At 39.6% G+C, this 19,652-nt stretch overlaps 1 protein-coding gene across 3 annotated transcripts in view; it reads right to left on the reverse strand.

Annotated features, from left to right (window-relative positions):
* The window catches only part of clip2 (CAP-GLY domain containing linker protein 2), a 52,033-nt gene that overhangs the window by 21,781 nt on the left and 10,600 nt on the right, over positions 1 to 19,652 (reverse strand). For all 3 annotated transcript variants that reach the window (XM_085471000.1, XM_085470999.1, XM_085470998.1), the window contains exons 3-6: positions 14,942 to 15,444; positions 6,896 to 7,020; positions 2,709 to 2,922; positions 128 to 325 (exon numbers count right to left, since the gene is read on the reverse strand). In XM_085471000.1, the coding sequence (XP_085327126.1) occupies positions 128 to 325; positions 2,709 to 2,922; positions 6,896 to 7,020; positions 14,942 to 15,444 (1,040 nt within the window). The remainder of the gene's footprint in view (positions 1 to 127; positions 326 to 2,708; positions 2,923 to 6,895; positions 7,021 to 14,941; positions 15,445 to 19,652) is intronic.

Here is a 19,652-nt window from a genome sequence, read left to right on the forward strand (position 1 = left end):
TGAACCTGAACATTTACCGTTACTATTACATTTGCCAGTGTCCTGTATTCGGGCCTCTCTTTTCTAAGACATGACGTTGTGCCTGACCAAGTAAGTGTCGAGCTGTGTTTTCCCTACTTCCTTGTACCTGCATGTGCTGAGCCTTGAGGGCGCTCAGCTCTTTCTCCACCTCGCAGATGTGGCTCGTGGCCTTGGCCATCTCCGCCCGCTCCAAGTCCCTCTCGGCCAACAGCTGCTCGATGTGCTGCTGCTTCTCCTTCAGGGCTTCCTGCAGCGCGGTGGTGCCCGAGATCTTCCGTGCGTAGCGCGATGATGTCTCCGTCAGCTTTAAAGGCGGGGAGGAGGGGGACAAAGGAGATAAGACTTTAAGAAGAGGATGAAAGTGTGAACAGAAAGGAAATGCAGATTGGGCTTGATGCATTCAGAAACATCGTTTATCCTGTTAGCCGCACAGGTCCCTCTCAGATCCAACAGAATCCAACATCTCGATGCTTCTGACATCAGACTTTCATCGTTTTCATCGTCTGCTTTGTGATCACAGGAAATCAGCTGTCTGTGACATGACAGGTCTCTGCTTTTTCATAATAAGTCATATTAAAAAAAAAAAGAAGCAAACTTTAAACTTATTTTCTAAATTGTTAGCTACATACGGCTTTAAAAAATATACATGTTCTTCTTCTCTGAGGAAATATCTGGCTGGTTGGGAATATCTGCAGCAGGGAGACCAAAAACAACCATTTAATCACAGTGAATGCTGCAGTATTCTCTTTGGCCACTAGAGGATGCTCTTTGACAGGATTTCTACCAGCCCTCTATACCTCGTCTCATTTCAGCAGCATTTATGGAACTTTCTTTAATAACAAGCTAGATTGAAGCATTCTGCACATAAAACATTACATCTGCACTTTTATGTGTAGATATTTCATATAAAATGTGTCAGTCATGCTCAATTTAATGTCATATGCCTGTGTATTTGACAACCTGTAAGGTAACAAATTCATGCTTTTATGATGGCAACACTATTATGTAGCACATAGACTCACAGTAAGCTTCATACGTTCACAGTGAATCAGAGATCCTTGTGCAAATTTGTGCCCATAATTCACCATCCAAATTAAAAACGGCGCCTGCTTTCTAACCACTTAAGAAAATTAAAACTGTGCAGGACGAAGCATCTTCAGGAAAGACAATTTTGTGCTGTGCCATCAGACTGATAATTCACAAAGGTTGCATTGAGTGCTGCCAACAATTAAGGAAAGTAAAGGGTAGTGTTCTCCATCAGGACCTGGCCCGTACCCAGATGCTAAAATCGATGCGAGATACCCTGATGTCCCATTATTTCAGTCAGTTGCCAGCTGTTGGTGAGGATATTAGTCTTAAAGACGCAGTGCAAGAAACAAGATGTCTGACTTCACTTCATCATCCTCCTGTTTGAATCTGCGGCCACGATATTTCATTAGATTTAAAGACTTTCAGACATTGTAATGTACAGAATTATGAGCAACTAATAAACAGATGTTCCTAATCTTAATAATCATTCCTGTGAATTATTGGGGGGGGGTTGCAGTTAGGTCAAGCAGGTTTTTGGACGATAACAAAATTCAAAATATGGGGATGTTTTTAATATTTGGATAAAAATATTTTGCAGCTGAGAAGTGAGATGCTTTGCCAAGCCTAACAGGGATATGGGTTTTATATGCATATACATATGAACCCTGTGGTCCTGTTTACTTACTGACTTTTAAAGGGATCATTTTAGGGAATATTCTCATTTGCTTGCCTGCTAACACTTAGATGAGAAGAATTCTGCCTCTCTCATGTCTGTATGGTAAAGATTACTCCATAGATAGTAGTCAGTTAGCTTAGCTCAGCTCAGGAGCATGTAATTAGCCTGGCTCTGTCCAAAGGTAACAAAAAAATGTGCCCACCTCCTCTAAACTCACTTACAAGTTTTGTTTTGCTTAAAGTGGACCTGCAATGAAAACTTGTGGTTTGTATAAGCTACTGTGCAATAGTTAAGGTTATTTCATTTTGTTGCCTCAATGAGGACAGTTATTTGAGTCAGCAGTGCAAGCTGAATTATAGCCAAAAATCGACAAATGGGATCATTCACTGAAGCATGCATTGATTAGGGTAAGTATCAATACAGCAGCCCCCGACTGGCATTTTAGCGATACACTTTCTCTCATCTATCTATCAATCAATCTAGAGATTTACATAACTATATCCATATATACTGTTACAATATATCCAAACTGTTAAACATATGTGAATTAAACATGTTTCAAACAGCATGAGTATATAAATATAAATCCTCAACATAAGGTTTTCACCATTTTTTCTACTCTTGGCTCTGGCTGATGTCAGCTGACAGGGATTTCCTTATATGGTCATTTCAGGAAGCGACAGCCCCACACACATGCAAAATATGATAATTTTTCTGCTCTGCAAGTTTTTAAATCTGAACTTTCACCTTAAGCCACTTGTGTCTCAAAAGAAACATGAAGCTGAACATCAGCCGATTAGGTCCACTTTAAGCTATAAAGACGACAAGACATCAGGACTGGCTGAGACCTCAAAGGAAGCTTAGAGACATGAGAGTGGTGTCGACCTTCTTATCTAACTGCGAGAAAGAAAATAAGTGCATTTCCCGCCCTCAAATCCACCCACTCTAAGGGCGGATTTGAGGCGCGCTGCAGTCGTCTTACCAGTCCAGCACGGCTCGGACGTCCACCTACAGAGGAGGCCACCGAGCTGACTGAACTGATGGAGGAACTGCTGGGGCTGTGGGCCAGAGAGGAAACTCCCATTGCCACCCGCTTGCTCTTCTTAGCCTTCGCCGGGCTGGTGGAGGGGAAGCCGATGCGGATCACTTTGTGGACTGGAGCAAACAAGCCAAACTTAGGGAGACACTGAAAGTATCTGCAGGAAGAGAAGAAGGGGGAGATGCAAGAGGACGAGGATATTATTTAGAAGTCACAGAGCAGCTTTACAGTCATGTATCTGCAATAGGTTTTCAGTTTTCTCAATGTAGAGAAGGGAATTTTTGATAAATAGTAACAATATTTGAATATATTTTAATATTTGATACATTGGAAATTTGTCTTATAGCTCCTGCAACATCATTTAATTGGTTTGTGAATAAAAACAGAAATAAAATAATAAACTAAAGAGTCGGGAGGCCAGCTACATCATACAGTACATCGTAACAACCTCCCAGCGTGAAAAATGAAGACGCATGAGTAGGGATGGGTACCGGTATCCGGTGCCATGATGGCACCGGTTCTGACATAAATGATAGTAACCAAACCGAAAAGCAGTGCACATTTCGGTGCTTTATTTCGGTGCTTTTTTTTCCTGTCATACACTTTGAATTCTAGCCAATCATTTTACGTTTGCGAGGATAGTAGGCGGGCCCAGGTACGTACGTTCTTTTAGAGCAGAGCTACAGATTAAAAATGCCCAAGACGAGGCGGTCAAAAGTCTGGCTGTACTTCACAGCAAAATATGCAAACTCAGCAGCCTGCAACAAGTGCTTTAAAACAAACAACAGAATTAGAATGAAAACAACGGAATTAGAATGTATAGAACAGAGTTTGAATGAAAGCAACAGAATTCTGAAACAAACAATAGAATTTGAATAAAAAGAGTAGAATTAGAATGAAAACAACAGCATTTGAATGAAAACAACGAAATTAGAATGAACAGACCAGAATTTGAATCAAAACAATGAAATTAGAATGAAAACAACAGAATTTGAATGAAAACAACGGAATTTCAATGAAAAAACGGAATTAGAATGAACAGACCAGAATTTGAATCAAAACAATGGAATTAGAATGAAAACAACAGCATTTGAATGAAAACAATGGAATTTGAATGAAAACAACAGCATTTGAATGAAAACAATGGAATTTGAATGAAAACAACGGAATTAGAATGAAATGAATAGAATTTGAATGAAAACAACGGAATTAGAATGTACAGAACAGAGTTTGAATGAAAGCAACAGAATTCTAAAACAAACAATAGAATTTGAAGAAAAAGAGTAGAATTAGAATGAAAACAAAAGCATTTGAATGAAAACAACGGAATTTCAATGAAAAGAACGGAATTAGAATGAAATGAATAGAATTTGAATGAAAACAACGGAATTACAATGAACAGAACAAAATTTGAATAAAAACAATGAAATTTGAATGAAAACGACAGAATTTGAATGAAAACAATGGAAGTTTAAGGTGATACTGTGCAAAGGAGGTAACACCTTAAATCCGATGAAACACCTGGCGACGCATAGCGTTTTTTTTAAAAGCCGTATTTGATAGCTTGCTGCGAGACCTCACACCGAGCGCATCTACTGTGGGTGGGTTGCCTGTTATCGGACTCGGAGTTAGCAACATCCCCCAAAAACACGAAGAGGAGAGTCCTGGCCCCTAGCCCTGGCAGTGTAGCAGAAATGATGACGGATGATGATGGCAGCAGCAGCCATTCTTCATCTGCGTGAGTAGCCTAATGTTGTCCGTGTGTAATTTACATTGAGTAGGCTAACCACGTTATTACATTAATGCATGTAAGGTGAACTAGCAAACATCATCATAGCTACATGCGGCTGTCTTCTTGTTTGATGGCAGATACTCCCTTCACCCTGGCCAAAAAGGCTAAAATGACCAAAGAAAAAGTGGAAAACAGTTAAACATGAGAGGTTTTTGGACAAAGTTTGTGTTTTTTCCATTGTTTAAGCACTGCTTCCAGCCAAGAGTGATACCATATATGCCCCATAGCTGCAGAAAAGGCTAACATTGTTATCTTTTTACAAAAATACAGCTGAACATGAGAGGTTTTTGGACCAATTTTGTGTTCTCCATTCTTTAAGCACCGGTTTGAGCACCGTTTAAGCACCAGCACCGTTTCAAAAGTACCGGTTTAGCACCGGTATCGGATAAAACCTAAACGATACCCATCCCTACGCATGAGTGACAAACACTGCAGTTCCTGAAGCGGCCACTTGAGGCTCAATCCTAAAGTGACTCATGTTAACATGGCCTCCCGTGTTTTAAGGCCCGCATCTATAGCATAAATAAATACACTTATAGCCAGGTACCAGAAGCAGTTTTGTTCTCTATAGCTAATTCCCCTACATGACAAGTACTGTGGTGTGAAAAACTGTTTGCCCCCTTCCTGATTTCCTAGTGGCTTGCATATTTGTCACGCTTACATGTTTCAGATTATCAGATCATCATAATTTTAATATTACACAAAGAGGGATTTTTTTTTTATATAATTACCCCTTTACATTTCTTTAGTATGTAAAGTTTAAGAAAAAACATTTGAAGTGGCGCCAGCTAGCTACGAGCTAGGCCTCCGCTAACTTTAGTCAATCTAAAATATGTTTATGTTATTTTTATGAGATTATCTGTTTGAATTATATATAATATGACCTGCTTTAGGATTAATTGTACTGAAAGATAACAAATGGGTCTGGTTATTTAAATCCTAGTATTTTGTCTCTGTTACTGTTTTACGCTAACTAGCTGGTATCTGCAGTTTGCTAACAAAACTAGCTAGAATTTGAGCTAAGCTAATAACTTCTTTTAGATTCAAAAAGCCGACATGGTGACAGCTGCAAAGTATCTGTTGGATTTCTTTGTCATATATAGAGGACAGTGAGTATATTTTCATTTACCTGCTCATTAACTAACAAGGAAAAGAACATTAAGTTACAGGAATGCAAAGACTTTTCTAACCTTTCTTTAAGTATCTCTAGCTAAGAATTTATAAGGCTTTGGGTTTTTTGTTCTTTCAGATGGAGAACTGCACTGCCCTGTGTCGTTCCCTTGAGTGGAGCTGGTCTTCCTGGGTTTGAACTTCCACGCCTGCTGTAACTACGTTATTCTCTGCCAGTTCATTGCATCCACAATGGTGGTAACTTGTCTGCCTGAAGCCTTTTACCTCGTCTTTGAAAAGTCATCCCTTGAAAAGTGTATCCCTGAGGAGTCAGGAGCTCACAACCAGGCTCCCAGTGGATTCAGGTACCACCCTGCCACTCACGCGCCCTCACGCGCCCGCCCACAGGTACCCTGTCCCAATCTCTTTTCTCCTGCATTCTCAAGTCAGACCTTACCTGTAAAAAAAACCTCACCTGTAAGCTCTCCCTCTCTACAGACACCACCCAGATTCATTTCCTCACAGTCTGTCACTGCTCAACACTCACTCGCAAACAAAAATTTATAGACTTTATAGACTTATAGACTTTATATTGGTCACAGTCTGATCTTTGGGTCCAAAAATTATAAAATTATGACAGATGACAGATTTAAGAAACAAGACAAACACGCCTTTGTTGTGTTTTTATTTCATGCTGTAGTGTTATTTTTCCCTCTAACTACAGTTTAATGGAACACGTGGTTCTGGTTTTATCGCCTCACTGTCCATCTATATTTGATATTGGGTATAATGATATAAGTATTATTGTATAATATTTATAACTCAACAAACTAATAACCTATCCAGAAAAATCTAGCATAGATTGCTACTGGATCCTGAGTATCATTAAAAAATGTTAGTTTTACATTCTTGTTGCTTGGCTCTAAAATTCCACCAGCACTTCAAAATGCCTGGAACTACATTTCAAATGTTTTAAGACATTTCCCATGATTGAAAGGGGGATGATGTGTGCTATGCGGGCTAAGCAAGAGTCTGAAGGAGTAAATATGAGGATAAAAAACAGTCCAGAGCAGCTCTGAGCGAGAAGGTCGAACTGTTTCATTGAAAAACAGATGAGAGCACAAACGGCCGAGCGGACAGATCAACATCCCTCCCCTTGATTTCCTTTTAGGGTAAGAAGAGAGCAGGAATTTGGGGATCTTGAGGCATGCATAGTGTTTGTATATACCTTGTACCAGCTACTGCACCATCATTCTTCCCCAGAGGCTCATCCAGCTCGACCCCACACCATTCGCCCTTAGCGAAGTCTGTCTCCCCCATATAGCGTATGACGCCCATCTTCGAGCCCCCAACCTGACAACAACAACAAAGGGAAGAAATCAGTTACACTTAAATACAAACAATTCAATACAAAGTGTCAAATTGTTGAGTTTTACACTGTCTTTAACATCATAATCAAATCTGACTCTATGTAATTTCACACATCAGTTCCCATAATCCCTTTTGCCTCTGTAAGATAGAGACCGTTGCTACTGATGCGCTCTTCTTTCTATTAACTTATTTAAGATGCAGTTGAGTCAGGAAATATATGGATCCTTTACTTTTTTCAGACTTTATTGTAATGGAGCTTTCATTTTAAATTCTAATATGTGGCGTGAGTAACCGGTTCTACAATTTACAGACTTCCCCTAAACGCAGCACATGCAGACTGTCATTAAGTTACACTTATGGAAAGAGGACACCTAGAAGGAGAGAAGAAGAGTCACAGTAAGCAGAGATCCTGGATTAACAAAGGAAGTTAAAAACAATCATTGAGATACCCATTATCTCTGACTGGGGGTTTAGGTTTAGGTCAATAAATGAGTCATTTATGAAACAATGTGTAAAGTTGTCTTTTAAAATCGGATCATCAACTGTTGTTTGGGAACACTTTGGATTTACAGCATGTGCAACAGTCCAACACAACTATTTTACTCCACTGCCTGAAAACACACCATAAACTGCAGGACAACAAATGCATCGAGGAAAAGAAAAACGATGCACTAGTTGCTAACGTGAATTTTACAAAGTCGCCTCAGAAGTCTGCAAAGATCCACTGAACACGTTCATGCAATCATTAAGACATTGCTTATCGTTAAGTGTCCAGTAAACACGGTAACGAAGGCTTCAGGAAAAGCGTCAACTTAACGAACAAAAAACATGTTATCGCATCAAACAAGCATCTAAAACAGCGAAAACCCCGCGCCAGTGGAGGGACACACAGCTGTTGAGTATTTTGCTACAAGTTTCATTCACAGTTTCATTCACAGCCATCGATGGTACAATGAACAGAGCGAAAGAGAATATTTATATTTGTGTCTGAAGATGTTTTACACGTGAAGATGAAAGCAGTGCCCTGTTTCTTGAATTTTGTGCTCAGGTTTAACTTTAAAAGCTTCTGAACAGACTGGTCGAGGTGTACTTTTTTCTCTCAAATATCTCTTTTCTAATGATGGCCTTGAACTCCAGTGCTGGTCAGGCTCCACATCACAAACACAGGATGCTCTTCTAATGAGAAATGTCAGCAGTTATGGCCATGACGGTGTAATTTTAGCATTTTCTGTTCAAGATGTTCCTTCTTGCGGTCGAGACGGTAAATGTGTGGGTGTTGGCATAAGCAGGGTCTCTTTTTCTGTAACGTAGAGGTGCACACAATAACATTAAGCTCCCTGTGTCATGGTCCTGGGCCATGTTGGCCCAGTGTTCTTAGTTTTCTTGTATGTTTGTATTTTGTTCCCTATTTAGGCCATGTTCCCTGAGTTGCCCTGTTGTGTTGTTCCCTAAGTGTTTTCCCTTTGTGGCTTTTACCCCCTGTGTGCCCCTCTGTGTATCTGTGAGCCCTCGTCTCTCCTTATGTTTTATTCCATGTTTCCCCTGCCCGTTATGTCTAAGTTCTCCCCGTGCTCTCTCTCTCCCCCCTGTGTGCCCTCTGTGTATTTATGAGCCCTCGTCTCCCTTTGTGGTTGTTCCATGTTTCCCCAGCCCGTTATGTCTGTTTTCCCCGTGCTCTCTCTCCTCCTGTCTGAACCTCTGTACTTCCTGTTTGACTCTGCCCGTCTCCCGTCAGTGTTATGTTCACCCCGCCCTGTCTCGTTATGGTTATCTGTGTCAGCTGTGTTCCCCGTGTGTTCCCACTTTCCTCGTTAACCCTCTGTGTATTTCTGTCTGCGTCTCCCTCTGTTCGGCGTCGCGTTCTCCCTCATTGTTGTGTGGATTCCCTGTGTCTCCCTACGAGTGTTAGTTTATTGATTCCCAGTTTAGTTGAGTTCTGTATTTCCTATGTTCTGCCTGTCAGCAATAAAGCTGCTTTTGAGTTCATCCCCGTGTTTGTGAATCTTGCGATTGGGTCCTCCTCCCGCCTGCCACACAGCCGAACCATGACACCCTGTCAAACTGTCTTACCTGGACACTTGAATATAGAGAAGTGGTATGCTTTTGGGGGACATGTATATTCTAATAAGCGAAAATGTCTGCTGTAGAAACAAAGGCATAGAATTTTTACTCTCCTGTCATTATAAATATATTAAAAAAGTTCAAAGACAACACTCAACACTAAAATCCTCCAGGAATCCAGTTTGTAATTATAGAAGTCAAAACAGAAACGTTTCCGTTCTGCTTCCATCAGCACCTAACCTTGTTATTTATTCACTTTCAATCGTTCGACTAATCAGCTGTTTGAACTTACTCCAGAAATGAGATATTTGACTAGGCTAACTCAATACATGTAAACTCTGCTTCACTCACTTCTCTCAATTCTGTATTTTCCAGTCAGAAAAAAGTAGGTTTCCTGTGAGGAAGATGATCTAAACTGATGGCTGAGGACTGTCCTTCACACATGGTGACCACATTTATGACAAAAACCATCACAGACGTGCACAGATACTCAGCATTTAAGAGGAGAGCCTTTAAAGAGAAAGCACACTACAGTCAGAGATGACAAAAGCAACATGGTTACATTTTATTCATCTCCTTTGTGTTAATTTAATTTATCTGAATCTCCATCTGTATCTATTTACCTATTGTTCGATTACAATACTCCCATTCCCAGTGCACTGAACAGGTGGAAAAATGCTTAGAGCAACAGATGCTTCTGTATTTATCTACAATTTAAGAATCGTAATTGTTGTTTTGGAGTCCATCAGAGTCTCTTATAAAATATTTTTACACATGGCTGGATTCAGCATGAAACAGAAGACAAGGACAGACTAAAATAAAGCGTGGTGAGTCACTCCTCTATTGTCAAATTAATATTCCACTCCTGAGCTGACTCTGTCCTTCTCTTAAACCACTGAGGCCAAAGTGGAAGCTGTGCCAAGAAAGACTGTGGTGTCACAAGTTATTAAACCGAGATGGTTTGCTGTCTGCTGGGGTGCGTGATGTCTCAGTGACTCTGTGTTAAAATGCCAGCAGGGCCAAAGCAGCCAGTCAGCATAAGCCCCAATCTTGGCTCCTCTTATTTTCAAAGTCATCTGAAAGCTTCACTCCAAGGTATTCAAGATAAAACTGTTCTACACGACTAAATCCCAACATCAACGAGGAACTAGTCTTACTTTTTTTATGCCACATCATGATGTGACACGAAAAGAATCCATTTACCCCAAACCTCAAGCAGCCGCAGGAACAACTTGTTAAAACATAATAAATGGTACAATAAACGTATACTTGACCGCAGCAGGTTTATAGAACTTCGGGAGCAGAAATTAGCATCAGGGTTAGCAAAGGCTAAAATTATCCCAAGATTCATTAATGAGCTGAAAATATGTGGCAATTTAAGAAAAAGTTCATTTTTAATTTGGTGGCAGCAACATGCTTTAAGTTGGGACTGCAGCAACAAAAGAGTGGAAAAGTAAACTAATTGGCAATTGGCAGCAGGTGAGTAACATGACTGAGTATAAAAAGAGCATCTTAGAGAGGCAGAGTTTCACCAGTTTTAGAAAGAAACTGCAACAATTAAACAAATATTTTTCATCAGTGATTCAGAGAATCTAGAGAAATCCCTGAGTGCAAGCGACAAAGCTGCGCATCTGTACTGAATGTCTGTAATCTTTAGGCCCTGCAGGCAGCACTACGTTAAAACCAGGAGTGATTATGTCATGGAAGTCAGTGCATGGACTCTGGAATGCTTCCAGAATTCACTGGCTGTCACTGGCTGTCTATCATGCCATATGTGACCATGACCATTATGCAGCTATACTTAAAAGTTATACTTTTACTCAAAAGTTGCAGGGAAAACACTACCTAGGCTGCTCTTGTTCTCACCTTTGAGTCCTGGTGAGTCAATACACTGTGTATAGTTCTGTGTCACTACTTTTGCATACTGCAGCCAACACCTTGTAGCCATATAGTCACACTTTGACTCAGGTAATCGAGGCTGTATCACCCACCCTTAGCTGCCAATTTGCAGCAACAATAACAACCTGGCACCTGCACATTCTGATTAGCATACATATATTCACACCTAGAGCGCACCTGCAGACCTTTTCAACATCAAAGTAAATCAGAGAGTGTAAAAGTGCACTGTGTCAGATTTGCTAGTTTTAAGTATCAGGGCTCGCAAAATCGCTAGCCCGACGTCCCGGCCTTACATCTAGATCATCATACAAGCTGGTTACTGGATGATTTCTATCCTGTAGCAGGGTCTCAAGGCCATGCAAGAACAGCAGTTTTTGTAAAAACATGTAAAAACATAAATTTTATATCATAAAAAAAACCTTTTTAGATATTGCACCTTTTATCTCTACTTTCTCTGGATACAAGCTTGCAGAGAGGATTATAAGTGCTTTACTTTATAGAGCCCCTCTCATCTACGTCTGCTGGCTCCAGGATTTAAAGTCCTAATTTTAGATTATTCATTTCATGGCTAATGCACTACTTATTAACCTATCATTAGCCTGCACACACTGTATCAAGCTGTAGTCTGCAACTGTCTGCTAGTGGACAACCTCGAAACTATATCTTGATGAGTCTTAACAACCATTAGAGAAGTTTCTAGGTTTTTCCAAGGTAGCTATGACAGAAACCGCTCAGTTCAGAAAACAGCTTTAAAAGTTACGCCTAGTAGACTTTAAAGAGATAAAGAGTCAAGAGTGAATGCGTATACACCGATGGACTCCACTAAAATCTCAAAACCATAGTAATAAGCAGCCATATACGCCCAGTTACTCATACCATAGTGGTTTTGCGATTGTGCAACAGGAAGAAGTTCAGTGACTAGCATGCCTTTGAGTGGCTTTGGAGTTATTCAAATAAACAGCAGCCACATCACATGCAGTTCCACTGGAAGAAAAGGCTCATTTAACTTCTGCTGATCTCCCCAGTAGCAGAGATCGAATTTCCCAGAGGAACCCACCCGAGGGATTAATAAAGTTCTATCTTATCTTAGATGGCCTCTGGGGACAGCCTCTGGTTAAATACTAAAGCTAACAAAGGAGAGGCAGTTCTGAACTTCCCATGGGTGTTCGGATTTCGAAGGTGCCAAGGGTCTGAGGCTGTCCCCTCTTTTGGGAAACACTTCTTTAATTCATCTATATATATATATATATATATATATATATATATATATATATATATATATATATATATATATATATATATATATATATATATATATATAGAGAGAGAGAGAGAGAGAGAGAGAGAGAGAGAATGTCTATATATATATATATATATATATATATATATATATATATATATATATATATATATATATAGAGAGAGAGAGAGAGAGAGGGAGAATGTCTATATATATATATATATATAGACATTCTCCCTCTCTCTCTCTCTCTCTCTCTCTCTATATATATATATATATATATATATATATATATATATATATATATATATAGAGAGAGAGAGAGAGAGAGAGAGAGAGAGCGAGAGAATGTCTATCTATATATATATATATATATAGAGAGAGAGAGAGAGAGAGAGGGAGAATGTCTATATATATATATATATATATAGAGAGAGAGAGAGAGAGAGGGAGAATGTCTATATATATATATATATATATAGAGAGAGAGAGAGAGAGAGAGAGGGAGAATGTCTATATATATATATATATATATAGACATTCTCCCTCTCTCTCTCTCTCTCTCTATATATATATATATATATATAGACATTCTCCCTCTCTCTCTCTCTCTCTCTCTATATATATATATATATATATATATATATATATATATATATATATATATATATATATATATATAGAGAGAGAGAGAGAATGTCTATATATATATATATATATATAGAGAGAGAGAGAGAGAGAGGGAGAATGTCTATATATATATATATATATATAGACATTCTCCCTCTCTCTCTCTCTCTCTCTCTATATATATATATATATATAGACATTCTCTCTCTCTATATATATATATATATATATATATATATATAGAGAGAGAGAGAGAGAGAGAGGGAGAATGTCTATATATATATATATATATATAGACATTCTCCCTCTCTCTCTCTCTCTCTATATATATATATATATATATATATATATATATATATATATATATATATATATATATATATATATATAGATATATATAGATATATATATATATATATATATATATATATATATATATATATATATATATATATATATATATATATATATAGATAGACATTCTCTCGCTCTCTCTCTCTCTCTCTCTCTCTCTCTCTCTCTCTCTATATATATATATATATATATATATATATATATATATATATATATATATATATATATATATATAAAAATAAAAATCTGGGTGACATTCTCTTGAGGCAAACTTTTAAACACACATCAGCAAAGTCTGCCCTTAGTTCAGTATTACTCTAGCGTTCTGTCAGGGCCTCGCCCCGCTCTCTGGCAAAGACGCCCCCAGAGTGTCGACTGCTACTATCACATAGCTCAATACCTAATGGAGAAAAATAGACCTTCCTTTTTGTCCACAGTGTGTAATCTGATTTTCATAGTTTTCGCTCATTTCACAAAATTTTGGAGGCGGTGTTGTACTTCCAAATGTGACACAACTGCATGGCAGCACATCCGAGCCGCCGCAGTGAGATGGATTACACAGGAGAGGTTTAGGAAAATGATGGATTCACAGATCAATGTGTCAGCAGTGGTATCTCCTCTCTTAAGTGCTGAAAGTAATCTGGAGTGATTTACAATATTGACCAGGAGGAAGGCTTTCGGGCTCCCCGCTTTTGACGGCGCAGGATCTGATGTAGATATCCCCTGTGTCCATCACTTAATGGAAATCCACGTGACCCGATAATCCCATACAGTAGGCGGTGTATAGACTAACAGGAGCCAGTGGGAAGAAAATGCAAGAAGCAGATAAACATATTCTTCCTGTTGAGGTTTAGTGACATTCTCACCAGCTTTGGTGCTGATGAGAATGGAAAAGGATGATGGAAAAGGAAAAAGATGCAAGAGAGGTTGGGTGAAGGTTAAATCCTAGCACTAAGACCAAATAAAGGAAAACTGAACTTCCCCAAAGAATCAGTCAATGTCTCACATTACACTGCATCAATCCAGTTTTACTGAGGCCTGCATGAAATACTAATTAGGAAGTCATTGCTCAGTTACTACTGAGAATTGTGTTAATTTCAAATGTTTACAGATAATCAAGTTAAAACCGTCCACATTTAAAAGGGCAGGGAAATTATTTATCTTCGCATTTGTTAAAGACACGGCAAATGGGAACATGGTTACATGGGAAGGTCAACACAGTTCTGTCTGTGGCTTGTAAAGCACCCGACATGTTTGTGCAATGGTGGCGCCAACAGAGCTTTGCAAACCATCATGTACATCAGGGATCTTAAACTCATTTTACATTGTGGGCCAGACCAGTGACGCTCGCCTTTCTGTGGGTCTAAAGAAGTTTGATTACACACTGAGCACCTTAATAAAAGAATAAGTGCAAATACAACTACACATTTCATTTTCTACCAGATAATGAAATGCTTCTACAGCAAATGAAAGAAATTGCATGTCTCTTTGGCTTTAATTGGAAGAATTTAAATGTAAAATTACCGAATAAAGATTAAAATAAAGCTTTAAAACTTGTTAAAATAGTTAAAAGTCCAAAATTTATACCTTCTTTTGTGTTTTCCAGTTTTCTGGTAGGCTCGGACTAGTCTTTGTTGGGCCTATTCTGGGCCCTGGGTCTTATGTTTGACCCCCATGATCTGCATGCTATAATGGTAGTGTTACATGTGGTCTACTCACCAAAACTCGATCTCCAACTCGAAGATCCTTATCACCTGCTTTTTTAACCGAACCACTGTCAGACATGTTGGACCCAGACTCATTTCCCGTTTTCACGGCGCTGTTGAGCAGGCCCTCTCTGAGTGGTACCACCACCCGCTGGCCGGCGGGGGCGCCGCCGCCGCCACCCTGCTGAGTCTGATTCTGGGTTGAGTCGGTGGAGTGGCTGTCGCTCCCCTCTCCGACTGGCTGTCGGGTGAGCTTTGAGGGTCGCGTAAAGATTCCCTGGAGGGGCTGGCACTCAAAGTAGCGCACGCCACCCACTGAACCATCGTTTTTGCCAACTAGGTCATTCAGTATGACGCCTGCCCACTGTCCTGGAGCAAACTGGGTCTCCCCTAGGTAGGCGATAACTCCTGGTTTCACACCGTTGACCCAAACCTGTTCGCCAACGGTGTAATCCCCCAAAACATCGTCGCCCTCTTCCGAGATTTTAGTTGGAGTGGTGGGCTTCAGCGCAGCACCTGGAAAAAGCACAGAAACACAGTTATCTGCCATGTTGCAGAGCAACACAAGGATTCATATAACAAAAGCAGAATGTGCTTAAAGGCATTAAAACTAAAAGGTGCATGGAAACTGTGTCATTTCTTCTTACAGTCATTACACTCCTCTCTGATTTAAGTTGCGAACACTGTGTACATTGTGAGGCCATCCTCATTCACAGTCCAGCAGAATCGCCTTCACACTATTCATCCTGTTTGACCATGCCAGCAGAAAAAAAAGCTTGTGTGGCAGCATCTAGCACAACAGAGCAGTTTGTGCAAGATTAGGCGATAGTCTAATTCCTTCTGAAAAGTGGGTCAGAGAGACGGTATCTGTGATGTGCCGGTGATTAACCCTGCCATCAGCCCTGTGATATCGCCTATTTGACACATAGAAGAGCTGGATGTCTGTTCTCATCCGCACAGCCTGTAAACCGGGAGGGGCACCGTTGGCACGAGGTCTGGTGCACCGCGCTGCCGTAAAAGCGTGTTTATCTATGTCTGTGTGCAGGAGTGGTTGGTGCCAGGACGGTCTCCCCGACACCCTGAGAGCGGGCCCGGGGCTTTGTGGGCTCCAGTGGCTGTGCTCGATGCATGTTATGCCCCAATTGCTTCCATATGCTGCTATGTGAGCCGCAAATGAAAATGGGTACAACTTCAAAGGGGATTTAACTTGATTATAGAGTTTAGAAGCTCTTAGGAATGTGCTGCTTCTGGTAAATCGCTGTTCTGGGGAAAACTGATGACTGACTGATAATTTTGTTCAGTGTCAAGAAGTGGTCATCTTGAAGATGGATGCCTTTCAAAAGGTTACTTTTTTCTCTGACCGTGGACAAAGTTTAGGCTTCGAGGCATCTAGCACCATTTACCATTTCACACAAATATACCAGCTGAACTGAAAGTATTGACCAGACGATGGTCATTAATCAATTATGTGTCAAAATGGATGTGGCCCAGGGTAAACTGACATTTAGCATCAACCATCAGTCAGTCTGTGTTTGACCCACATTTCTGATTGCATAGTCCTGGGGTGTCCAACTCCAGTCCTCGAGAGCTACTGTCCTGCAGCTTTTAGATGCATCCCTACTCCAACACAGCTGAATCAAATGGTTGGGTTACCTCTTCAGCATGCAATCAAGTTAAGTAAAGGCCCAGTAACAAGCCATTCATTTGATTCAGCTGTGTTGGAGTAGGGATGCATCTAAAAGCTGCAGGACAGCAGCTCTCGTGGACTGGAATTGGACACTCCTGGTATAGTATTTTATCCCATTCGAATTGTGAAGCCCAGCACATCCAGAACAGCAAAGATAGTTGAGAAACACTTGCAGTCAGGCCTCCTTACTCCAAATAAAATAAGATTCTAACAAGCTTAAATGTCAAGCTGTGGTATCACCACCTTTATTGTTTAACACAACCTGAACTCTCTCCGGCAAGCTTTCCTGTAACTTCTTTAAGTAGTCTCAGGAACTATTGTCCAGGCTTCCCGAAGGACATTCAAAGCTCTTTTTTTGGATGCTGTCTGCTTCAATAATGTTGACGTCCGGGCTCTGGCAAAGCCGGTCCATGACTGATAGTGTTCAACTGTGTGCTCTTTCTATTTATGTATGCTTTACAGTGTGTTGGGATCATTATCACTGTCCAGAGTCCTCAAAGTTTCAAGGAGCTACTTAAAACTTCTTTTTTTTTAATCTCTGTCAAACTTTGTAATCTTTAGCATTTTCTTATTTTTAATTAAAGAAATGCAAACAATTGTGTGCTTGTGGAACAGGCTGCCAGTAACAAACGACCCAAAGTTACCATTTAAAATGGGTTCTTTGCTAAGCTGTCTGTTATGTGTAGACACAACACCAGTTCATCCCTTTAGCTCATTGCCTTTTTATGCTTATTGATTCACAGGTAAGCGTCCTATAGCTTAAAAAACAAAAAAAATCCATCTGAAAATGGTCAGGTACAAGGAGTGAACTGAAAATGAGTGAAAAAGCAGCTAACATCTAGAGAAAACTTCGAAAGACCGTCAGGAAGCCTGGAGACCACTTCAAATAATTACAACAACTTTGGCTCCTTTGAAGCATACAGAGGTGGCAGCTCAAGACTTTTATACAGTATTGTATATAACATATTACATGAAGAACATTAACAGCTGTTCAGTGCTAATCAATGCTAGTCACCGTGAAATAGACTGCAGTCCTGCAAGTTTCCTGAGTGACTATGACCTGATCTAAAAGCTTGTATGTTTCGGATTCAGATTTTTTCTAAACTTTTCCGATTTCCTGGACATCATTTTCAGAAGGACCTTGGTTACAAAGGAAGTAAAGGTAAAAGTAGACAAATGTACCCTAAATAGGACATTACAGCCAAACACATGGACATTGTAGTTGAAATACCACAGCACTATTGGCTCTTTAGATCTGGTATTTCCATGAAGAAAAAGGACGAATCATCCAAGAAATAAACTACTGTCTCATTTTTGGACCATGAGTTCAGAACTTATAGACACTGTATAACATTAATAATTATTTTCCACTTGGCTTTTAGTTTATTTATTGTTTACATTTTCATATTATTAATCCTTAATAATGTGGGCCTTTAATCCTTTGGTCCAGTTACAGCTTGTATTTCCCTCTCTTTTCCTTTGGTCTTTTCCCCCCATTACCCTCCTGTGTCCACTTCCTCTAATGACCTGTGTGTTTTTTTAAGCCCCACTCTTCCTCTGTCCTTTGTTGCAGAGCCTGTGTGCTTGCACAATGTTCTGGCTTGTCTTTATGGTTCTTGTTATTTTCACCAGCCAACATTAAGGTTTGCTTTTGGTTTATTTGGACGGCGCTACGTTTCTGAATTTTGTTCCTAAACTCTGTGATTCACGACACTCTCTCTGATTTTCAATTTCTTAAAAAAGTTTTAATAATAAATTGAACCTTTCATCTCACAGCACAGGATTATTCCAGTGATTCTTTATTGCATTTTCATGAACCTGTGGGCTGTCTGAGACTGTGTACCTCTGCGAGGCAGAAAATTCCCTCCTCAGCGTGCGTGACATGATCCAAAAGAATATCTGGATCCAAATTAGTATGTGACATTTTTGTGAGAACTTCACGATGATGTCCTGTTTTAACTGGATATGTTTTTTGGAAGGTATGAGACAGAATGGGGACGGCACGGTGATGCTGTGGTTGGCACTGTTACCTCACAAAAATTCTGAGGCAACAGTTTCTGTGCACGCTATCCGTGCTCGTGTGGGTTATCTCAGGGTACTCCAGCTTTATCCCACAGTCTGAAGTCATGCATGTGTTAGGTTATCTCAGTGGTTCCGAATTGACCATAAGTATGACTGTGAGAGTGAATGGTTATCTGTCTCTCTCTTATCCCTGTGACGATGTCAATCTCTCAAGCCAACTTTATTTATAAAGAATTTAAAAACAATAAGCACTGAACATAAAAAAAATATACCAGAATAAAGTAAAATTAATATCAAATACATAAAAATGACAAAATAAAATAAAACAATGCAGAACAAAAACGCAAATAACCATGAGTAAAAGAATAAAAACGTAAAAATTGCATCAATGTATCAAACTGGGTCAAAGAAAAGCAGAAGAGGGGGGTCTTTAAAATGAAAGAGGTGCAAAGGCAACAAATTCCATAATTTGGGAGGGTATAGTGCATAGGTGTCAAACCGAAGCCACACCAAATTACTATTAGAGCTGGCCTACTGGTATTATACAGCTAATATATATATTGTTTAGTATTAAGCTTTGCTTGTTCCATATTCAGTTTTCCAGAAAAACTTATTTGAGTCCATAAGAAAAGATTCATTCTTGTATCTGGAGGAAGATTTTTTTTTCAATAAATATTAACGTTAGCCCGCGACTTTGTTCCAGTTTTGAATTTTGGCCCACTGTGTATTTGAGTTTGACACCCCTGGTCTAGTGTGTTCCCTGCCTCCCGCAGCAACACCCCAACTTGATAAGAGGAAGAAAATAGATGGATGGATAAAAGTTCTTCTAAAATTTCTGACCCAATGCAGATCATTTTTAGGTTATTATCTCAAAATTTGAATTTAGTAGCTCAAAATTGGTTGGAATTTAATGTCTCAATTCTGAGTTATTTTCAGAAAGTTTTGACTCATAAATGGCAGTTTTTATTTTACTCAGTGGTGAAACAAACTTCCATAAGGTCAGTCTTGAAAAATC

Source organism: Copadichromis virginalis, linkage group LG10 (genome assembly GCF_057382275.1).
Source record: "Copadichromis virginalis isolate Kocher_CV1m ecotype Utaka linkage group LG10, C_Virginalis_male_GT1.1, whole genome shotgun sequence".
Lineage (NCBI taxonomy): Eukaryota > Metazoa > Chordata > Actinopteri > Cichliformes > Cichlidae > Copadichromis > Copadichromis virginalis.